Source organism: Dipodomys ordii, unplaced genomic scaffold, assembly GCF_000151885.1.
Source record: "Dipodomys ordii isolate 6190 unplaced genomic scaffold, Dord_2.0 Scaffold7, whole genome shotgun sequence".
Classification (NCBI taxonomy): Eukaryota; Metazoa; Chordata; class Mammalia; order Rodentia; family Heteromyidae; genus Dipodomys; species Dipodomys ordii.
In genome coordinates this window covers 23,565,677-23,582,392 of record NW_012267223.1, presented here as the reverse complement: position 1 = coordinate 23,582,392, position 16,716 = coordinate 23,565,677, and the positions used below count along the sequence as shown (strand labels likewise).

At 42.3% G+C, this 16,716-nt stretch overlaps 1 protein-coding gene across 2 annotated transcripts in view; it reads left to right on the top strand.

The window, feature by feature from the left end:
• Positions 1-1,456: 1,456 nt before the first annotated feature.
• Ezh1 (enhancer of zeste 1 polycomb repressive complex 2 subunit) overlaps positions 1,457-16,716 on the top strand; it is a 21,134-nt gene continuing 5,874 nt past the window's right edge. For both annotated transcript variants that reach the window (XM_013038055.1, XM_013038054.1), the window contains exons 1-10: positions 1,457-1,634; positions 3,490-3,666; positions 4,581-4,683; positions 5,162-5,325; positions 5,947-6,038; positions 10,106-10,286; positions 10,607-10,803; positions 13,086-13,177; positions 14,507-14,547; positions 15,358-15,483. In XM_013038055.1, the coding sequence (XP_012893509.1) occupies positions 1,550-1,634; positions 3,490-3,666; positions 4,581-4,683; positions 5,162-5,325; positions 5,947-6,038; positions 10,106-10,286; positions 10,607-10,803; positions 13,086-13,177; positions 14,507-14,547; positions 15,358-15,483 (1,258 nt within the window). In that variant the 5' untranslated portion in view covers positions 1,457-1,549. The remainder of the gene's footprint in view (positions 1,635-3,489; positions 3,667-4,580; positions 4,684-5,161; positions 5,326-5,946; positions 6,039-10,105; positions 10,287-10,606; positions 10,804-13,085; positions 13,178-14,506; positions 14,548-15,357; positions 15,484-16,716) is intronic.

Genomic DNA, 16,716 nt, shown 5'->3' with positions numbered 1-16,716 from the left:
GGCCTGAACTCTGGGCCTGGGCGCTGTTCCTCAGCTCTTCAGCTCAAGGCTAGCACTCTACCACTTGAGCCACAGCGCCACTTCCGGCTTTTTTTTTCTTTGTGCTTATGTGGTGCTGAAGAATCGAACCCAGGGCCTCAGGCATGCAAGGCAAACGCTCTACCACTGAGCCACCTTCCCAGCCCACAGAGATTCTTATCTCCAATTGATCTACAAAAAGCTAGAAGTGGAGGTGTGTTTCAAGTGATAAAGACCTAGCCATGAAGGAGCAAGAACTGAACAAGATCGAGAAACCATGGGTTGGGTGCTGGTGGCTCACTCCTGTAATCCTAGCTAATCAGGAGGATGAGATCTGAGGATCACAGTTCAAAGCCAGTCCAGGCAGGGAAAGTCTGTGAGACTCTTATCTTCAATTAACTGCCAGAAAACCGGAAGTGGTTCTGTGGCTCAAGTGGTAGAGCACACACCTTGAGCTGAAGAGCTGAGGGACAGCACCCAGGCCCAGAGTTCAAGCCCCATATCCTATGGAAAAAAAAAATAAACCTTGAGTTCAAGCCCCAGTACTGGTGCACACAAAAAATAAAGATGACTGTGTTGAGACTGGGATTGTAGCTTATTGGTAGACTATATGCTCAGTATACACCAGGCCCTTGGTTCAATCCCCATCATTGGGGATGTGTTTGTTCTGTGCTCAGCACCTCCCCCTTGGTTTTTAGTATTATTTATTACCCACAAATACGTAACCAATGGTGATTGAGTTTAGGTTCTCACTGAGTGTGATTAGTGTGAATTGTAAACCATAATTTTCTATTATTGGATACTCTATATATTTCTTAAACTACTCCCAATTTTAAGGTTGCTTAGTTCATTTTCTAGTTCTGTTACAAATTATATCCTTGGAGGCCTTCCTGTTCATTTGTTTGTATTATAAAAACAATTCAAATTTTAGACTTTTTTGGCCGGGCGCTGGTGGCTCACGCCTGTAATCCTAGCTACTCAGGAGGCTGAGATCTGTGGATCGCGGTTCAAAGCCAGCTCGGGCAGGAGAGACTATGAGACTCCTATCTCCAATAAACCACCAGAAAACCGGAAGTGGCGCTGTAGCTCAAGTGGTAGAGCGCTCGCCTTGAGCTGAAGAGCTGAGAGACAGTGCCCAGGCCCAGAGTTCAAGCCCCAAGGCTGACCAAAAATAAATAAATAAATATCAAAAAGTACTGTGAAAAATAAATGCATTCTCAAATTCTAGGTGTTGATGGAAATGTTAGTATCAAGCTAAATATTTTACACTAATATCAATAAAACTGACTTTACCCTGCTAAGGATAACATTTATTGGCTAAACAAAATGGCCAGTGTAAAATATTAGAAACTCGCTGACCCAAAGAGGTTTCAGGAGACTCAGAAGCAAAGAAAACAAACAAGATTTCATTACAGATTCTAGAAAGATTCCACTAAATAAGGAAAAGGAAATGCACAGTGGCTCATGGAATGAATCACATCTGGTTTAATTGTAGGTAGAAGATGAGACTGTTTTATGCAATATTCCTTACATGGGAGATGAGGTGAAAGAAGAAGATGAAACTTTCATTGAAGAGCTGATCAATAACTATGATGGGAAAGTCCATGGTGAAGAAGGTAGTAGTGTTTGGTTCATTGGGAGAAAACTTTTTTAGAAAAATGCCTTACCTTGGGTACATCATTAATCATCATTCCCATGAGGATACATATTGAAGAATAATTCAATGTCATTGCATGATTGGCAGTTAAAATTTTGTATTAAAAATACCTGGTTAGGGCTGGAAATGTGGTTTAGTGGTAGAGTGCTTGCTTAGCATGCATGAAGCCCTGGGTTCAATTCATCAGTACCACATAAACAGAAAAAGCTGGAAGTGGCACTGGCTCAAGCAGTAGAAAACTGGCCTTGAGAAGAAAAAAGCTAAGGGACAGTGACTAGGCCCTGAGTTCAAGCCCAAGTGCTAGCAAAAAAAAAACAAAAACAAAACAAAAAACCCTGATTAAGCCAGGGCACTGGTGGCTTACACCTAGCTACTCAGGGAACGTAAGATCTAAGGATTGCAGTTCAAACCCAACTTGTGCAGAAAAATCCGTGAGACTCTCATCTCCAATTAACCATCATAAAACTGGCAGTGGCACTATAGATCAAAGTGATAGAGTGCTAGCCTTGAGTGAAAAAGCTCAGGGACAGCACCCAGGCCCTGAATTCAAGCCCCACAAACCAACTTCGCCCCCCGCCACACACAAAAAAAAACCTGGTTAAATTGTAAAATTATACAAAGAGATGATTAGTAATCAACTAGTTTAATCTTAGAAACTTTACAAGCCAGGCCTCAGTAGCTCACACCTGTAATCCTAACTGAGTTCTAAGAATCACAACTCGAAGCAAGCCAGTGTAGACAAATCTAAGAGACTCATCTCCAATTAACCAGCAAAAAGCTTGAGGTGAACCTGTGGCTCAAGTGGTAGATTCCATAACTATGATTGGTGCCAGTGGCTCACACTTGTAATCCTAGCTACTCAGGAGCCTGAGTTCTGAAGGTTGTGCTTTGAAACCAATCTGGGCAGGAAAGTCCATGAGATGAGGCTCTTGCCTCCAATTAGCCCCCAAAAAATCCAAAATGGAGCTGTGCCTCAAGTGCTAAATAGTGCCATTCTGGAGCAAAAAACTAGACATTACCCAGGCCTTGACTTCAAACCCAAGTATCAGTACAGGAGGGGGAAGAGGGGAAGAGAGAAATTTTTCCTAAGTTCATCTAAGGCCATTTTATTCTTTGTTTCTCTTTGAGAATATAGGTCAGCTTCACCTCTCTGTTATATTCCTTTGATCCAAGTATCTTGTGGGTCTTTCAGAAGTTGGCTTAAAATAGCTGTATTTCCTAAAAGCCTATCATTTAGACTTTGCTGTAATTCTAGAAAAGGTCAGGAAATAAGAAGTAGATAGAGATTCTTCATGGATTTGCAAGCTGATAGCCTTGCCTACTCTTGACAATTGTGGGTGCTTTTGTGACAGTACTCGAATTCACTGTTTGTCTATACCACCCCCTAGTGTTCATTCAGAGACATTCTCCCAAGTTATATAACCACAATAAGGTAGGATTTCAGGAAAAAGTGGTTTTCAATTTAGAGAAGTCACTATCAGAAGCAAAACAAATATATTTTCATTCTTCTTTCTCTTCCCAATTTGTGATTATTGGTACACTTCTTTGAGATTTGAACTGTAAATACAAAGTTGACATGACTACGGAAATGAAGTTTCCCAATAAGAATAAAGTCTATAAATGGGTTTTTCTACTCAACCACCTGAACTATGCATTGTAAAAGCCAATAAAATTATCATTATTCTCTTATTTTACATATGAAAACACACACATTCCTTATTAGGGCCTCAGAACTGAGTACAAGAAAGCCTGTTTGGTAGGACTAATGGAGTGTGAAGTGGCCACTGCTTACCTTCCTAATCCTCATGTTTCAGAGATGATTCCTGGATCTGTCCTGATAAGTGATGCTGTTTTCCTGGAATTGGTAGATGCTCTGAATCAACACTCAGATGAAGAGGAGGAAGGGCACAATGACACCACTGATGGAAAACAGGATGATAGCAAAGAAGATCTTCCATTAACAAGAAAGAGAAAACGACATTCTATTGAAGGTATATAGCTATTTTGAAACTGACAGGGCTAGAGAAGAAGGAAAAATTAGAAATGTGTATTGTTGATCTACTTAAAATGAAAATATGATCATTAACTGGTAGTTTATATTGCCTGTGATCTAAGTGGAAAATACAGTAGAACTTAAAGAATAATCAGTTGTGAGTAATGTTAAAAAAAAAACAACAACCTAACAACCTGGAAAGTTGTCAAAAGACAATAAAATTACTCTAAAATCCTGATACAGGGGCTGGGAAGTTGGCTCAGTGGTAGAGCGCTTGCCTTGCATGCCTGAGGCCCTAGGTTCGATTCCTCAGCACCACATAAGCAAAAAGAAAAAAGCTGAAAGTGGCGCTGTGGCTCAAGTAGTAGGGCACTAGCCTTGAGCTGAAGAGCTGAGGGACAGTGCTCAGGCCCAGAGTTCAGGCCTCAGAACCGGACCAGAAAAATAAATAAATAAAATCCTGATACATAGAGCAGCCAGATTAATATTTCTAGACTTTTAAAATATAGATATGTATATCAATGTGTTTATATGTTCTGTGTAATTGAATTTGTGTTATATGTGCATAAAATTTTATCTCAAATCTTACGAACATTTTTCCTTGCCACTAATATTTAGTGAATTTAATATTTATTTTCTTAGTTATAATATATATTATTTAATTATATGTCCAGAGGCATATAAAATAGTTGCAGTATCAGTCTTGTTCTTCAGCATAGCATTATGATAGAATTTTTCTATATGTAGATCTCGGTGAAAACACTTCCTCATACCCAGTGTCTATCAGGGATTGTGAATTTTGTTATCAACATGTAGTCAGTGTTTAACAAAGCAGTTCTAATCAAAATGCTGTGACAAAGGGAAAAGAGATCAATTAATTTACTCAGGAGTTTATTGTCATTTTCAATATAGGCAACAAAAAAAGTTCCAAGAAACAGTTCCCAAATGACATGATCTTCAGTGCCATTGCCTCCATGTTCCCTGAAAATGGTGTCCCAGATGACATGAAGGAGAGGTAGGGACCACTCAGGCCTTACTTACACAGAGTATTTGGACAAAACTTTTATTCAAGCTGTTCTTTGTTGTTAATAACAATCCCTGTTAATGGTAAGTTTATTATGATTTTGCTTGTACTTCTGGTCATTTGTTGCTTACATACCTCTAAATGCCCCTTGACATGTTAAGGGCCATTCATAATGTGCTGGTTTTTGAGTAAATCTGTACAGAAAACTTTTACTCTGCCATTCTTTGGGGAACTTATTACAGCATGAGTAATCTTTTCCTCCCTTTACTTTCAGACATATACTCACCCCGCATAATTAATTACAAGGGTGTAGCTATTTAGTTATATACATTCCCTCATCCATCAAGCACATGAAAAATACTCATAATCCCTTGGCAGGATGTGCTTGGATGACTCTCAATACCCAATCTTCATTTTCACAGTGGAGACGTTCCCTTGAAGAAACTCTTCTCTTTCTTTTCTTAAATAGGTATCGAGAACTAACAGAAATGTCAGATCCCAATGCACTTCCCCCTCAGTGCACACCCAACATCGATGGGCCCAATGCCAAGTCTGTGCAACGGGAGCAATCTCTGCACTCCTTCCACACACTCTTTTGCCGACGCTGCTTTAAATACGACTGTTTCCTTCACCGTGAGTGGGGCTACATTTGACATTTTCTCCTCTTTTTCAACCACAAGCACTATTCCCTTATTCTGATTTGTCCTATGGAGTTCCCAGCCTCTGCTCTCATGGGGATTTTACAAAGGGCCACCAGTTCTAGGGCTGGAGGTGTGGCGTTAATGATAGAGTACCTGCCCAGCAAGCATGAAGCCCTGAGTTTAAACCCCAAAAGAAAGAAAAGTCCAGGCACTGGTGACTCATGTCTATAATCCTATAATCCTACTCAGGAGGCTGAGATCTTAGGGTCACAGTCCGAAGCCATCCAGAGCAGAAAATTCCATGAGACTCTTATCTCCATTATAGTACTCAGAAAAAGCTGGAAGTGGTTCTGTGGTTCAAGTGGTAGAATGCTAGCCTTGAATACAAAGAGGCTAAGGTAATAGTGTCCAGGCCCTGAGTTCAAGCCCCAGTGGTGGCAAAAAAAAAGGAAAGAAAAGATTGTCTTGATATCAGTTATGTACTGTGATGGTACACAGTTGTTTATATCAAGTCCTATCCTAATTCATACAATAGCTTGCTAACTCAGTTTTATTCTTCCCTACTTTTTCAAGTAGATAGACCATTGGAAATACCACAATTTTTGTTTTGCAGCCTTTCATGCCACCCCTAATGTGTATAAACGCAAGAACAAAGAAATCAAGATTGAACCAGAACCCTGTGGCACAGACTGCTTCCTTTTGCTGGTAGGTTCTTAAGCTATTCTAGCATTATTAACTGTTTACAATTGATCAAGAACTATTCCTTGGACTTTCTGGTTCTGGAAGCACAAGCTAAGTGAGCCATACACAGCACTCCAGGGGTCAAATAGCCCAAATGAAACATGCCTTCTGCTCCCTAGACACAGTAATACTGAGAAGATAGTCTAATGGAGTGATGTTTGAAGAACAGTAAAAGATTTTCTGCTTTAAATATTACCTACTTAGATTTTAAAGTCTGAGATTGTATTGTTAGATTTGAAACAAAGATGGCTGAGGGCACAGGTCAATGGTAGAACCCTTGTCTAACATATTTAAAGCCATAGGTTTGATCATAATATCACCAAAAAGAGGTGAGGGAGATGTTTCCCAGAGTATGTTCCATCTCCTTTGCTGTCTTCCTTTAAATACATATAATGAACACAATCATAGGAAGAGTCAGTGATATCTTATTGCAACCAACCTGATGGCCCCTCCCTGATGGACAGATCTTATGTGCCTGAATAAACTGCCCTGCATATATGGAGGAGGCAGTACATTGAGAGCTGTGGAATAAGTCCTTTGTGTTAACTGAATTCAGGTCTGGCTGTTTAACCAAAAAGCAATATGGTAGCCTTTTATCAGTGGCTCACACCTGTAATCCCTAGCTACTCAGGAGGCTGAAATCTGAGAACCATAGTTCAAAGCCAGCCTGAGGAGAAAGGTCTGTGAGACTCTTATCTCTGATTACCACCAAAAAGCTAGAAGTGAAGCTGTGGCTAAAGTAGTAGAGGGCTAGCTTTGAGCAAAAAGCTCAGGGATAGCACCCAGACCCTGAGTTCAAGTCCCAGGACTAAAAAAAAATGCTTAAGAGGTAATCATTTGTGGGAAGGATAGCAGTTTTATTCAACAGCCAGTATCTTTAAAAGATGAATAATGGGGAATACTTCTTCAGAGCCCCATCTCAGGGAACTCAGGAATACAAGAGGCCTTTCTAAGAAGGGAAAGAAGGAACAGGAGACAGTGAACAGGAAAGCTACATGATGAGTAGGGTCTTCATCATCCAGGGCATGGTATCTTTTTGTTTGTTCTTCTGGCTGGCCCAGCTCAATGATCTTCAATCTCATGGGGCTAGTTCCTGTAGTTCTATGACTTATTATTCTTGTGTAGGTTAAACCTCACAGCAATTTCCATGCTTTGTGTCAGGTGTTGGCAGAACTAAAAAATAAGCAGGAGTGTCACACATCCTGATGTTATTATCATCTAGAGGTCACCAGATGTTCTGGGTTCTGAAAATCTAAAGGAAAATTATTTAAAAGTTAGCATCTTAATCATTTAGTTGCAAGTTCTCTTTATAATTTAGAATACTGAGCCAAGGTATAGAAACTAAAAGTAGGGAGGGAGAGGGATCAGCAGAGGAAAAATTGGGAGAAAATTAGAGAGGGGGTAACTGTTCAAAAAGAAATGTATTCATTACCAAACTAATATAATTGTAACCCCTTTGTACATCACCTTTACAAATAAAATTTAAAAAAGAAAGAGAGAGGGGCTGGGAAGGTGGCTCAGTGGTAGAGTGCTTGCCTCACATGCATGAGGCCCTGGGTTCAATTCCTCAGCACCACATAAGCAGAAGGAGCTGGAAGGGGTGCTGTGGCTCAAGTGGTAGAGCGCTAGCCTTGAGCTGAAGAGCTGAAGGACAGTGCCCAGGCCCTGAGTTCAGGCCCCACGACCGACCAAAAAAAAAAGAAAGAAACTAAAGATAACTGCTAGGGACATCTTCCAGAGGAGAAATTGAGTTACAGTTGGACTTGCCAACGATACTGTTTGGCTTTTTTTGGGGGGGTCCAGTCGTGGGGCCTGAACTCAGGGCCTGGGCACTGTCCTTCAGCTCTGGTAAAAATATGGTGGAAAAGGTTACGGGTTATAGAATTTATATATTTTTCCCAGAGTTTATTAGAAAGTTAGTGATGTGGCAATGATGAGATTCAAGCCCCAGTCTAACTCTATGCTTTTTAAATTATCCCATCCTTTTTATTACTCTGTCACACCAATGTTCTAGCAGTTATGTCACTCAAAGGAGCATTATCCTTCTCACAGGCCTTACCCTGGAGCTCTGTACATGTATTACAAAGCTCCTGGCAGTGCCCAGAGTGTGTTAACTTACAGAGATTAATGTGCACAGCTTTTTAAAAATTGTTTTTTGGGTTATGAATACATATCAAATATAATGCAGGACTATTTTCCTCCAACTTTAGTTTTTTTCTAAAGGAAAATATCTTTAATTACAACAAGATGTCTAGCCATGCCAAAACAAGGCCTCAAGAAAATAGCTGAACTCAGTTGTTATTTCTCCAGAAATCTTTAGCAAAATCCTTTAGCAAACAATTTACATAATCTGACAAGAAACCATAGTACTCACCAACTTTTTATTAAGAACATTTTCAGTCATGCAAAGTTGAAAGATTTAAAGTATTTACTCTATCCATGTATATGGCAAGGGATGCTGAGAATGGAACCCAAGACTTTACACATGCTAAGAATATGTTCAGCCACTGAGCCACATCTTCAGCCTGTTTGGTTTTTGTTTTCAAACTAATAACAACTAGTCAGGCATAATATCCGGTTATTATATGTTTTGCTTTCTTTTAATCTCAAATAATTCTTTTTTTTTTTTTTTTGGATCCGGTTGTGGGGCCTGACCTCTGGGCCTGGGCGCTGTCCCTCAGCTCTTCAGCTCAAGGCTAGCTCTCTACCACTTGAGCCACAGCGCCACTTCCGGCTTTTTTCCTTTTTGCTTATGTGGTGCTGAGGAATCAAACCGAGGGCCTCAGGCATGCAAGGCAAGCGCTCTACCACTGAGCCACCTTCCCAGCCCCAATCTCAAATAATTCTATCACTTGTTTCGTCTCATTGAAATTCTAAACTGGCTACTTTGTAGGATCATCCACATTTTGAATATGTTCTTTTCTCAAAGTATCATTTAAGTTGTTCTTTTATCCCCTATTTCCCATAAACTAGCAGTTAGCTCTGGAGGCTATGGTTAAACTGAGTTGTACATATTTTTTGAAAATATAGCTATTAAAATAGAATTTTAAAAATAAAAATAAAGAGAGGGAGGGAGGGAAGAAAGAAGGAAGGAAAGAAGGAAGGAAGGAAACTGAAGCCAAAGGTCAGGTGCCAGTGGCTCATGCCTGTAATCCTAGCTACTCAGGAGGGCTGAGATCTGAGGATTGGGGTTCAAAGCCAGCCAGGGAAGAAAACTCCTTGAGGCTCTTGTCGTGCGGTGTGTCCAAGTGGTGAATGCTAGCCTTGAGGGAAAAGCCCAGGCCTTGAGTTCAAGCCCCTCAGCCAACAAAAGCAAAAAAGAAACCAGGTGCTGGTGACTCATGCAAATAATCTGAGATATTCAGGAGGCTGAGATCTGAGAATTGCAGTTCAAGCCAGCCAAGGCAGGAAAGTTTGTAAGTGGAGCTTTGGCTCAAGCATTAGCCTTGAACAAAAAAAGCTCAGGAACAATGACCAGACCCTGAGGTCAAGTCCCTGGATTAGCACCAAAAAAAGGGAAAAAGAAATGCAATAGAATTCTTCTGAAGCTCATCTGCAGATAACAGAGGAAGTTTCAAAATTAACTAACAGTAACATACCAATTCAAGGATTATACATTTACTATTGAAACAGGCAGTGTGGTGCATGTGAAGTAGCACCTTCAGGTGAAGAGCCCTGATTCTTGCTTACTGTCTGGAACATTCAGCCATATTCTCTCAAGCAGGTCTCTTTCCTCTCTACCTCATTTCTTCATCTTCAGGAGAACGTGTTCTCAAATTCTAATCGTGAATGAATTTCAGATACAACTCACTGATTAAAGAGTAGATGATACTTCTTTTAAAATAAGATATTCGACAACCCCTTGTGTGAAAAGTTTGTAAATTTTAGAGTGTTTGTCAAGTAGCTGTCATTATATGGTCTCACATGGTATAGATAATTTTTAAAAGAATCATTGCATTTAAGCATGGTTGTTGTCAAGGATGAATATGATGAGTCTGTGCCTTTTCCTATTTGTAATATGCCTACTACAGGAAGGAGCAAAGGAGTACGCCATGCTCCATAATCCCCGCTCCAAGTGCTCTGGGCGCCGCAGGCGAAGGCATCATGTGGTCAGTGCTTCTTGCTCCAATACTTCAGCCTCTGCTGTGGCTGAGACTAAAGAAGGGGACAGTGACAGGGACACAGGCAATGACTGGGCCTCCAGTTCTTCAGGTACAATAAACAGAAAATAGAGAAGATAGTGAGCCTGTTAAACCCAGGCTCACTATCTGGCTTAACACTTAATTCTTTCCATTGGCTTATCTATAAAGAATATTTTCATTCTTAACTATTCTGTATTTTAAATTAGAACAATGGGCTGAAGTTTTGGCTCAAGTGGTATAGAGCTTGCCTAGCAAGTACAAGGTCCAGAGTTCAAACCCCCCAGTATTGGAGAGGGGGGAGCCTAAAAAGTACTATGATATAGTTCTGAGTTTGTGACAAACTACTAATGACTACTGCATTTCACTCTCTTCTGTTTTTTGCTTGCTTAGAGGCTAACTCTCGTTGTCAGACCCCCACAAAACAGAAGGCCAGTCCAGCCCCACCTCAACTTTGTGTTGTGGAAGCCCCTTCAGAGTCTGTGGAGTGGACCGGGGCTGAAGAATCTCTTTTTAGAGTCTTCCATGGCACCTACTTTAACAACTTCTGTTCCATTGCCAGGCTTCTGGGGACGAAGACATGTAAGCAGGTAACTACTTTTTCTGTTGTTGTTGGTCATGGGGCTTGAACTCTGGGCTTGGGCACTGTCCCTGTGCTCTTCAGCTCAAGGTGAGCACTCTACCGCTTGAGCCACAGCACCACTTCCAGTCTTCTGGTGGTTAAATGGAGATAAGAGTCTCACAAACTTTCCTGCCTGGGCTGGCTTTGAACTGCAATCCTCAGATCTCAGCCTCCTGAGTAGCTAGGATTACAGACATGAGCCACAGGCGCCCAGCTAAGCAGGTAACATCTTCAGAGTAGTATCTGTTCACCCATTGTACTGTTCCTTCACTATCTTTTCATATTGTGTTTCTGGAGAGAAATTGTCTTAGATTCAGGTAGGCCTAAGTCTTTGCTTCTGGGTCATAAAGTAGATTCCTAGTCATGGACAAATTCCAGGCCTCTGCTCTACTCCTTGCCAAATGTTTCTCATTGCTATTTAACTTTTCTGGATGGTCCTGAACTCCTTTACCTACTTCATGGTTCCTTCCTTTCTGAATGTATACCTGAATTCTAGATGACCTCAATCTATCTGTGGGTCTTCTTACTGTCACACACTTGACAGTATAGCAGCTATTCCCTTCATCCTTGTGTGCTTTATTCTCCATATTTCATATCACGAAATTTTATAATTTCCACCCTCAATAGATGGTCCCAGACCTCAATCTTTCTTATCAGCAGAGAGTGAAACAGAAAAAGACTTAAATGAGAAGACAGAGTATAGAACCAGTGATTAGTCATGGGTTGAAGCCAATATGCCCATCAAAGAAGGGAGCAGACCAACCTGCTCATGTAACTTCCCAACTTCTGGAGACATCTCTAGAACCTGTTCTTGGGAGCAGATCCCCAAGTATTGCTAGGTCTGACATTTGCAGAAAGACCTTCATTAGGCCTTCATGTTCCTTTATAAAACCATTAAAAGACTCATAAGTTGAAGTGCCCTATGCCTAGTGTTTTACCTGTTTCCTTGCAACACAGCCTTTTTATATCTTTTTATTTTATTTTTTGCATCAGCCAACCTGGACGACAATTATATTTATACTTCCTGTGTAGCTGTATTGGTTGATATGGAGTCTTGATAAATAACTTTTTGCCTCAGATGGCTTTAAACAGCAATCCTTTAGATCTCTACCTTCCAGGTAGCTATGAGTATAGGCCTCAGCCACAATGCTAGGCCTTAACACAGGTGTTTGTTTGTCAGTCCTGGGGCTTGAACTCAAAAGTCCTGGACACTGTTCCTGAGCTGCTGCTGCTGCTTTTTTATTTTTTGTCAGTTGTGGGGCATGAACTCTGGGCCTGGCATGCTGTCCCTGAGCCCTTCAGTTCAAGGCGAATGCTCTACCATTTGAGCCACAACGACACTTCCAGTTTTCTGGTGATTTATTGGAGTTAAGAGTCTCCCAGACTTTCCTGCCCAGGCTGGCTTTGAACCGCAATCTTCAGATCTCAGCCTTCTGAGTAGATAGGTTTATAGACATGAGCCACTGGCACCCTGCCCTGAGCTTCTATTGCTCAAGGCTAGCACTCTACCACTTGAGCCACAGCACCACTTACGGCTTTTTCTGTTTATGTGATATTGAGGAATTGAACCCAGGACTTCAGGCATGCTAGGCAAGCACTCTATCATTAAGTTGCATTCCCAGCCTTAAGACAGGTTCTTAACCTAAAAATCCATACAGTTGAATGCAAAAAATTATCCTGTATATTTTCCTGATAAGATTTATACTTTTTACAGAATCTCAGATGGTACTTAGCCAATGGGAAAAAGAAAAAGCTAAAAATAAGTGCTATAAAAGAAGAAACCTGTTGAAAAGTGTACCAGCCTTCCTGAGCTGACATGCTACCAAACTCTAGTCAAGGCTCTTAGAGCTTTCTACCAACAGAGGGAGCTAGTGCTTAGCACTAGTTCACATTCTACTCAGTTACACTGGTAACACACAGTTGCCCTTTCTAAAAGCAGCACACATTGTGAGCTGAAGCAGCCGCTTTGGGTGTGATGGAAAGGGTGGTAGATGAGAGCTGCTGATAAAGGAAGGTGTTACTCTGTTCAGTATTTCTTCCTTCCTGAATCAGGGCAAATGATTAGGAGTTAACCTTCACAGACATTGGCCCCATGTCCCACTGGTGCTCTGTTTCTTTCTGACTAAAAAGATATTCAATCTACTGTCTATCAGCTCTCCAGAACTCCCCCAAGTCAGCACTTGGCTGGGCCATTTAATGATTGCTTGACTCCCAGATGGTGTGATAGGCCCTGCTGGATTTCTCTTACAGGTCTTTCAGTTTGCAGTGAAAGAATCACTTATCCTGAAGTTGCCAACAGATGAGCTCATGAATCCATCACAGAAGAAGAAACGAAAGCACAGGCAAGGATTGGACAAAGGACTTTTTATGACCAGGATGTGCCCTATGTCCTGATCTCTTGGGCTGATACCTGCCTCCCTCTTGGTCACTGCATAAGACTTAGTGAACCCACCATTCAGCACACACAGCTGAAGGCCAGCATTTTCAGTGCTCCTTAAAGATCCTTGCCTGGGACTGGCCCAGCCCCAACATCTTGTGGACCCTGGGGTAGCTGTCTATTTTCCATTAGAATGTGAGCTGGCTCATGGCTCCACACTGAAAGCATATCTTCTCATTGGGTGATTGCCCACTTTTCAACTCTGACAGTTTATTCCTTTTTAAAAAAATTTTTTGTCGCCGGGCGCTGGTGGCTCACGCCTGTAATCCTAGCTACTCAGGAGGCTGAGATCTGAGGATCTCGGTTCAAAGCCAGCCCGGGCAGGAGAGACCGTGAGACTCCTATCTCCAATAAACCACCAGAAAACCAGAAGTGGCGCTGTAGCTCAAGTAGCTGAAGAGCTAAGGGACATCGCCCAGACCCAGAGTTCAAGCCCCATGAACGACAAAAAAAAAAAAAAAATTTGTCAGTCTTTGGGGCCTGAACTCTGGGCCTGGGCGCTGTCCCTCAGCTCTTCAGCTCAAGGCTAGCGCCCTACCACTTGAGCTACAGTGCCACTTCTGGCTTTTTTCTGCTTATGTGGTGCTGAGGAATAGAACCCAGGGCCTCATGCATATGAGGCAAGCACTCTACCACTGAGCCAACTTTCCAGCCCTGACATTTTATTCCTTTTCTTTGCTTATCCACATGTTATTTTCCTTAATTGTATAACACTGTCTTATAGCCAGTTTTTATTTAGGGTTGGAATTTTCTTTTTAAATTCAACACTCATTGTAACTCAGTTTCCCAGTAAACTGTTAGTTTCCAAAGGAAGGAACTGATACCAGTTCCAGATATAGAAGAAAGGCCTTCTCTATCTCTTGTCAACTCTTCCTTGTCAGTTCCTTCATTCAGAGAAGATCCCTGAAAGGCCTTCCCACCTGCTATCTTAAAACTCTCCCATATCCTGCCTCAGCCAACAGGGAAGACAATATAGCTTTATAGTAGACATATAGGCCTGGGCCTTGTTTGTTTTACTTTTTATTCTATTCCACTTGTTTGGGAGGGGTGGTATTAAGTTTAAATCTTGCAGCCATAGGCCAGCTAGATGGGCTCTCATACAGCAAAAGAAGGCCTTCTATTAAGGGATTTTGGAAGAATATTCTGAAGTTGTCAGAGCAGATCACCCTGTCATTTACCTGCATTATGGAGCTCCTGAGGGCTATGACCCAGACCCATTTCTTTTGTTTTTCAGATTGTGGGCTGCACACTGCAGGAAAATTCAGCTGAAGAAAGGTAAGTTCAATGCTAAGAATGTTGGGCTGGGAAGGTGGCTCAGTGGTAGAGCGCTTGCCTTGCATGCATGAGGCCCTGGGTTCGATTCTTCAGCACCACATAAGCAAAAAGTAAAAAGCCGGAAGTGGCGCTGTGGCTCAAGTGGTAGAGCACTAGCCTTGAGCTGAAGAGCTGAAGGACAGCACCCAGGCCCCACAACCGGACCCCCACCCCCCAAAAAAAGCTAAGAATGTAGCCTGAGCATATGCTTACCATGTGCCCTTGATTCCTTCCTAATAACACACACACACACACACACACACATGCAAGAAAGAAAAAAGAAAAAGGAAATGATGCCAGGGTGTCATTTAGCATTTTAGTTCAAGGCCTTGCCCTGTGGCCTCATCACCCTGCCCCACCTATAGCTGCACTTGTTGACCCTGGCCGCTTCCGCAGAGTGTAGATTTCTGTGCAGCAGCTAAGAAGGGCTGAGCCTCTTATAGCAGTTGAGAAGACCTCTTAGGAGGTAGTTAGGAGCCTTGTGGTCTCTGAGTTTCCTAGTATGTTGTTTGCCAGATTCCAGGCCTCTTTTACTGTTTAGAATAGCTGCTCTGTTATCTCAGACCATCTCTACACCCTGCCCACAAAACAGACCTCCCCATTGTAGCTTGTGCACAACGATCATCCACACTCTTTTCTAACCTCAGATACTGTAGGAGTATCCAAGGCCAGAGCCTGCTTAGACTCAGCCACTGGAACATTTGGAAGGGAGGGCAGTGAGGGAGCTTGGTCTCAGCAGTGTCCTGCATGTTTGTTTCTTCTCTCTTCTAGATAACTCTTCTACACAAGTGTACAACTATCAGCCCTGTGACCACCCAGACCGGCCCTGTGACAGCACCTGCCCCTGCATCATGACTCAGAATTTTTGTGAGAAGTTCTGCCAGTGCAATCCAGATTGTAAGATAATCACACTTTTCCCTATAGTCTTCTAAAGCACTCAGCCTCAGGGAGCCCAGCCTCCCCTTTCTTCCATTCCTTCCTTCTTAGCTTGTCTTATGGGCATCCTATAGGGGAAGCAATATGCTGAAAATCTGGAAAAATCATAGGGTTTGATTTTGTTTAAAGACATGATCCTAGGTCTGGGAATGTGGCTTAGTAGTAGAGTGGTAGAGTGCATGAAGCCCTGGGTCCAATTCCTCAGTACCTCATAAACAGAAAAAGCCAGAAGTGGCTCTGTGACTCAAGTGGTAGAGTGCTAATCTTGAGCAGAAGCTCAGGGACAGTGCCCAGGCCCTGAGTTCAAGCCCCAGGACTAGCCAAAAAGACATGATCTTGTTCTGTTGTCAAAGCTAGCTTGAATTCCTGCGTTCAAGTGATTCTCTTTCTCAGCCTCCTGAGGCACTGGACTACAGGTGTGTACTACCTCATCCAGGTAGGAAAATAATTTTTTAAAAGCCCTTAGGTTCAGACTCTAAAAGCAGCAATTAGACAGAAATGAGATACTTCTTCGTTTTTCCCTTTCAGGGGAAAACTAAAAAACAGGATCCTTTTTCTTTAAAATGTACTGTTGGGCTGGGAAGGTGGCTCAGTGGTAGAGTGCTTGCCTTGCATGCATGAGGCCCTGGGTTCAATTCCTCAGTACCACGTAAACAGAAAAAGCTGAGTGGCACTGTGGCTCAAGTGGTAGAGCACTAACCTTGAGCTAAATAGCTGAGGGACAGTGCCCAGACCCAGAGTTCTGGCCCCATGACTAACCAAAAAAAAACAAAAAAACAGTCTTCCTTTTCAGGGTGTTGCTTTTTGTTGTTATTGTTGTTTTTCACTTTTTTTGGGGGGGAGTGTCGGTCATGAGGCTTTACCTTGGCCTGGGCGCTGTCCCTCGGCTCTTCAGCTCCAGGTTAGTGCTCTACCACTTGAGCTACAGCGCCACTTCCGGTTTTCTGGTGGTTTATTGGAGATAAGAGTCTCACGGCCTTCCTGCCCCAGCTGGCTTTGAACCTCGATCCTCAGATCTCAGCCTCCTGAGTAGCTAGGATTACAGGCGTGAGCCACTGGTGGCCGGCTGTTTTTTCACTTCTTTGAGTTCATTTTTATATTTTTTTTTGGGGGGGGTCCGGTCGTGGGGCCTGAACTCTGGGCCTGGGCGCTGTCCCTCAGCTCTTCAGCTCAAGGCTAGTGCTCTACCACTTG